This window comes from Salvelinus fontinalis, chromosome 28, assembly GCF_029448725.1.
Source record: "Salvelinus fontinalis isolate EN_2023a chromosome 28, ASM2944872v1, whole genome shotgun sequence".
Classification (NCBI taxonomy): domain Eukaryota; kingdom Metazoa; phylum Chordata; class Actinopteri; order Salmoniformes; family Salmonidae; genus Salvelinus; species Salvelinus fontinalis.
In genome coordinates this window covers 20,421,198-20,427,323 of record NC_074692.1, presented here as the reverse complement: position 1 = coordinate 20,427,323, position 6,126 = coordinate 20,421,198, and the positions used below count along the sequence as shown (strand labels likewise).

General features: G+C 44.9%; 1 protein-coding gene across 5 annotated transcripts in view; it reads left to right on the top strand.

Annotated features, from left to right (window-relative positions):
* The first annotated feature begins 3,890 nt into the window (after window positions 1-3,890).
* The window catches only part of LOC129826335 (probable E3 ubiquitin-protein ligase HECTD4), a 73,484-nt gene continuing 71,248 nt past the window's right edge, over window positions 3,891-6,126 (top strand). For all 5 annotated transcript variants that reach the window (XM_055886939.1, XM_055886937.1, XM_055886938.1 and 2 more), the window contains exon 1: window positions 3,891-4,559. In XM_055886939.1, coding sequence (XP_055742914.1) covers window positions 4,413-4,559 — 147 coding nt within the window. In that variant the 5' untranslated portion in view covers window positions 3,891-4,412. The remainder of the gene's footprint in view (window positions 4,560-6,126) is intronic.

Below are 6,126 nucleotides of genomic sequence, written 5' to 3'. Positions count from 1 at the left end.
CATTAGAAAGCAAATTACGGACTCCTCTTTAAATCTGCGTATTCCTCCAAAGCTCAGTTGTCCTGAGTCTGCACAACACTGCCTGGATGTAGGATCAAGGGAGACTGTCACTCCCTTGACCGGAGAGAGCCTTTTTATTTCTCGATTTGGTTAGATCAGGTTGTGATTTGGGTGGGCATTCTATGTTCTATATTTCTTTGTTTTTGGCCGAGCGTGGTTCCCAATCAGAGGCAGCTGTCTACGCTCAATGTACGCTCACCACGCTGCACCTTGGTCCGGTCATTTCCGACGACAGCGATCGTGACAGAACATCCCACCACAAACGGACCAAGCGGCGTGGCCGAGAGGAGCAGACAGAGTAGACATAGGAAGACATTCTGGAAGGAAAGGGACCCTGGGCGCAGGCTGGAGAATATCGTCGTCTGAAGGAGGAGATGGAGGCAGCTAAGGTGGAGCGGCGACGTTACGAGGAGTTGGCTCAACGAGGAAAGCACGAGAGGCAGTCCCCAAATTTGTTTTTGGGGGGGGGGGGGGGGGGGGGGGGCACACGGGGTGATTGGCGGAGTTAGGGTTCAGACCTGAGCCAACTCCCCGTGGTTACCGTGGGGAGCTGGTACTGGTCAGGCACCGTGTTATGCGATGAAGCGCACGGTGTCTCCAGTGCGTGTTCACAGCCCGGTGCGCTCTGAGCCAGCTCTCTGCATGTGTCGTGCTAGATGGGGCATCCAGCCAGGAAGGATTGTGCCAGCACAGCGCTCCTGGTCTCCGGTGCGTCTCTTCGGCCCAGGGTATCCTGCGCCGGCTCTGCGCACTGTGTCTCCGGTGCGCTATCACAGCCCAGTGCGTCCTGTGCCTGCGCTCCGCACGTGCCGGACCAAAGTGGGCATTCAGCCAGGATGAGTGGTGTCAGCTTTAAATACCAGATCTCCAGTGCTCCCCCACAGCCCGGTTCGACCTGTGCCTGCTCCAGGGACCAGGCCTCCAGTATGTCTCCCCAGCCTGGGGAGTCCTGTGCCTGCTCCCAGAACCAAGCCTCCAGTAGGTCTCCCCAGCCTGGTGAGTCCGGAGCCTGCAGCGACGGTCTCTAGTCCGGAGCCTCCGGCGACGGGCCCCAGTCCGGAGCCTCTGGCGACGGTCCCCAGTCCGGAGCCTCCGGCAACGGGCCCTTGTCCGGAGCCTCTGGCGACGGTCCCCAGTCCCAGCTTCCATGGCTGCTCCTGTAATAAGTGGACCTACTGTCGGGTCTAGTGTTTCTGCTGGTCCTGGCATGGTTTGGAGGCCTGTTCAGAAATCTTGTGCTCATGAATGTGTGGTGTCAAAGGTCACTTTGATAATGAATAAAGTTGACTTCATAGCTTTTATTGGTAAGGTTATCAATATGACTTGGGTTGTGGAAAGCAGAAATGCCAGGTTGAAGATTATTGTGGAGACTGCAAAATAGATATTCGGGGTAACAGATGTTGCTGTTGAAATCGTTGTTGACATACTGAACAATCCCAAGGGTGGAGTTTTTCAGTATGATATAGATCAAGTTTAGGGGGGTTGGGGAGGGGTTTTGGGGGGAGTGGGTTAGTAGGGATTAACATTTTTTAAATTCATGGTAGTACAGAATTCGGCAGATCATGATTGATCGTACATTCCAGCACAGTAGGTGGCGGCATGCACCTAAATGATTGTTTGTAGACCGCCATGATATCATAGAAGAAGATGAAGAATACTACATGGATTGCATGTGTGTGCCATTCAGACTGTGAGGGAACAGAGTTGCTGAAGCCTGAAATATTTTTTGTTACATTTCAGTGTCATCTCCCAAATGACATGTCTGTGTGCTCTGAGGTTACGAAATAGAAGAAAGCCGTAAAGAAAGTAGTTTGAATAGTTAGGGTCCATAGCATGGACAATATTATAACCAAGAAAACCACCTGATCACAAACAGTGGTTTTGTGTTGTGAAGTATAATACAAACTGCCTTAGTAAAAATTCAGCCATGGAGGATAACAAACGATGTGGCTTTGTCTATATAGATATATAGCAGTCTGGATCCGATTGAAGGGAAAGGTCGTAATTGTGTAATTTATCAGTTATATCATCATGACTCATGTAGCTACAGCATGTTCTGTTTATTCTCTGTTACAGATAGCCTGCTCCTTTGTGGGACCTTCAAGCATTTGGATGAATGTAAATACAACATTCCCTCTCTGGAGAAGAGAGATGATCTTCACAACATGGAATCAAAGACTGTAACATTGTGATTTTACCCGCAGGTGAGACAGTAGCCGTATACCGGTACATACAGTATAATCTTGCACTCTGGCACATTTGTGGCTCTATATTGAGCTCTTTCCCTCTTAGATTTACTATGATTAATTAAGAGGATCTGCTCTAACTTGCAGTTACCTTCCTTTAAATGGATTAGATAACTACTTTATGCATTAACACATCTCTTACGCACACACGCATGCATACACACACACGTATGTATACACACACACCAGCAAACTGTGTCCCCCCTATTTCCTTTCTGAAATTGTTTGCGAATTTCTCTTAACATCTCTTAATTCTTATCCACTGACTGTCTACTTGGATATTCGTTCTCCTCTGTCCCTCCATCTTTCTCCGCTTCCTCCACCACATTGCTGGCTGGTCAGATCAGATACTTGGAGACGACCAAGATTCTCCTATCCGTCTTGCAGGACTTTTTGTCTCTATTCTGCCTCGATGTGTGAAGTTTGAAAGACTGTCTTTGGGGAAAAGGTTGGCTCAATTAAAACATGTGATATATTTGCAAAGAGCCACAACTGGCTCTTAGACTTTTTAATGTGATCTCTTCACAAAGCTGATATTGCTAATTGTTACACGCAATGTGTCACTGTCCTACCTAGTGCCAATGTGATAACAATAATACATAGGCTAAAGCAGTATACTGTATACAGTTGAAACAGTGCTTGTGGGATCTAGTGTTAACATATAATATTTTTATTTTATTTAAAAAATATATATATATTTTTTTTGTGGGGGGGCCTAATTCAAGTATTTTAAAACATGGAGGAAAGAGGAAGACAATGCTCAGGGCACAAGTAAAGATACAAAAGAGGGACTCCTGTTCGCCTCTATAAACTATGTCATTGAGGATCATTGAGCCCAAAAAAACCTAGGCTGATGTCTCCCAAACATCAGCACCCTTACCAGTTACCAGAATGGGAATCATTTTGTATCGTGTATGCAATACATCTGTCTAACATCAACCTGTACGTTTTGCAAGCCTTGTGCAAAACGGACTTGAGTTGCTGCTCGAAATACCATCCTGAACCAAACCCTAAACCTTTGATCTCAACTGTAAATAATGATAATAACTAGATAACTAAATAATAAGAGTTGTGAGTTCATTTAATATATTTATATGAAGTCTGTGTACTTCTCGATTAAAGCACTTAAATATAACCAATCTCTGTTTTTCGTTATCTCAGATTACAAACTTCCCTAATGTTGTAAAGGTGCACTATCTTTCAGCCAAGAGCCTTAAAAAATGCTCAGGAGGTGGCGCCCTCGTACCTTTAACAGTAAGGGGATTGACCTTTACACATATTAATTAATAATGGTTTCTTAATTTGAGTGTCATCAGTGGATAATGCTGAATTGTGTAGTGTAAACAGTGTTTCACTTCATACCTAAAGGCTTTTGCTTTGAATATTGTGTCAGATCATCATAATGTACCTACATTGTCACCGCAATCAGAAAATGTACAAATTAAACCACGAGTATTAAACAAACTATGACGATACATACATACAATCTTAGTATTGATAATAAATTAATATTTTGGGGGTTAAATTTGTTGACATGTTTATTGTAGGCTAAAGCACAATGTATGCTGGGAACAGTAACTGTTGGCCTAAGAAACATGGCGTTTCACCGACAGCTGTGGGGTTTCCATTATCTCTCCGGCCACTAATCAGTTGTTGGACCACCATCGGAGCCGTTTTTCCTGCATTCTTATCGTGTTTTGGTTATGCTCAGACTTCGTGTTCAGCTGGAGAAGTCAGTCAATTACTAAACTATGCTCTAAATTTTACGGTTTAGAGACAACGTCACGCCCACTGCTCTGTAAAGACAGTACGATAGGCTCAATGGTATAGTTGGTAGCTGAAGAAAGAACCTGCCCCACACAGTGCGATCAGCTGGCCGACCTATGTTCGCTAGCAAGCCTCGATAGCTAGCACCCGTAGCAGCAAAGTGGTACCCACAAATATTTGGTTGTACGATTGGCGTTACCAAGCTACCTAGCTGGATCGGAGTAGGTCTGAGTTTCTCATCTGACTGACAGCATGTCTGTCGGGTAGTGTTGTTGTCATTTCGGATTTGATTTGTTTTAATGATCGACCTTTCTGGCATTTTTCTCGGAGGAGAGAGAGATGGGCTCCGGGGCCGTGGATTCGTCCCAGTGGTTGTCAGTGAAGGAAGAGACTATTTTCCTTCACGATGGACTGATTCGGGTCACGGATCTGGCTGAACTGCCCAGTGAAATCGGTGTGTCTGAGCAGGGGGACACTGAGCAGGAGGTGAGTACTATTAGTCTGCATCTCAACGGTTGCATTTCGAATGTTTTCTTGGAGAAAGCGAACACAGCTAACGTTAGTTAACTTAGCTAGCTACATTGTCAAGCGCTAGCTACCTACCTACCTGCTCAGCATTAACTAGTAGGGATTGCCAAGCAGCAAGTTATATCATTACAAATGAATAAAGTCACGTTAATAGCAACACATTTTTAGCTAGTCATGTCCATGTGTAACATTAGCTAGCTAATGACGCCAACGTCTGCTTGACGAGGAGCATGACATGCAGATAGCTAACCAATAACTACGCTAGTTAACTAAAGAGAACATTGAAACATAACGTAGACCATTGTTTACAGTAACAGGCTAGTTAGCAGGCAGTCTACATTTTGAAGAAGTAGATAATGTTAGTTGCTAAATGAATAACACTGTAGGCATGATGACTCACGACGTAGCTAGCTAGCAATGGTATCATGGCCTTTAAATCCCCACCCTTTGTGGGAACCGTGTCCCCTCTGGTCCAGACATTGGGTGCTCTTGAGTGGTGTTGTTGTTGTATTCATCAGCTCACCCAAGCGTCACTTAAATTCTTCAAAGCACGGCACACAAACTGGACAAATACAATAGGAAACGGTAAATTCAGCGTACTTGAAAGCTCCTCAAGCCAGTAAGTAGCCAAGAGGTCTTGTTCAGCACAGAATGCTTCATCATTGGCACGCTTGACAGTATATACAGTGCCTTTAGAAAATATTAATTTTTCCTTTATTTAACTAGGCAAGTCAGTTAAGAACAAATTCTTATTTACAATAGGGGCCTAGGAACAGTCTAGGGACAGAACGACAGATTTTTACCTTGTCAGCTCGGGGATTCGATCTAGCAACCTTCCGGTTACTGGCTCAACACTCTAACCACTAGGCTACCTGCCGCCCCTTGACTTATTCATACCCCTTGACTTATTATTTTTGCACGCTCCTTATTTTAAAGCCATATCAGTGATGGTAGACCTAAACACAGACAAATAAATGGGACATAGATTGATAGATGGTAACAGACAGATGGCATGCTACAGATGAATAATGAGAATGAATCAACCTGAGAGGACTAGAGTTCACTACGTACACCTCCTGCTTCTAAAACTTTATGATTTTTCGCTGTGCTAGCTAGCCATAGACCTGTGCCCCAGGTGCAATAGTGTGACATCTTGATTATGCTGCTTCATAGTGGGACTGGATTAGCTCTGGGTCTGACGGGTGGAGATCAAAGCAAAGCCCTTATTGCCCATGCCACTCCTCAGAAGAGAGCAGTACCATTGGTTCAATGGCAGTACAGGACAAGTATGTGTTGCTTGTCCTCTCTGCAGTGGAAGTATGGATGGAATGTAACCTGAGCATCTGCAGTGTCTGGTTATTGTACTGTCACCACTGTCCACCTTCCCCCTGCTCTCACTAACCTCACTCTTATGTGAGAAGGAGGTAAACAGGGCTGCACGAATCAGTGTATAATGAGGTGGGTCCCCCCCACATGAAATGCATGTTTCGGTTCTACCTCCGAAGAATAATAAAGGCTACTTATT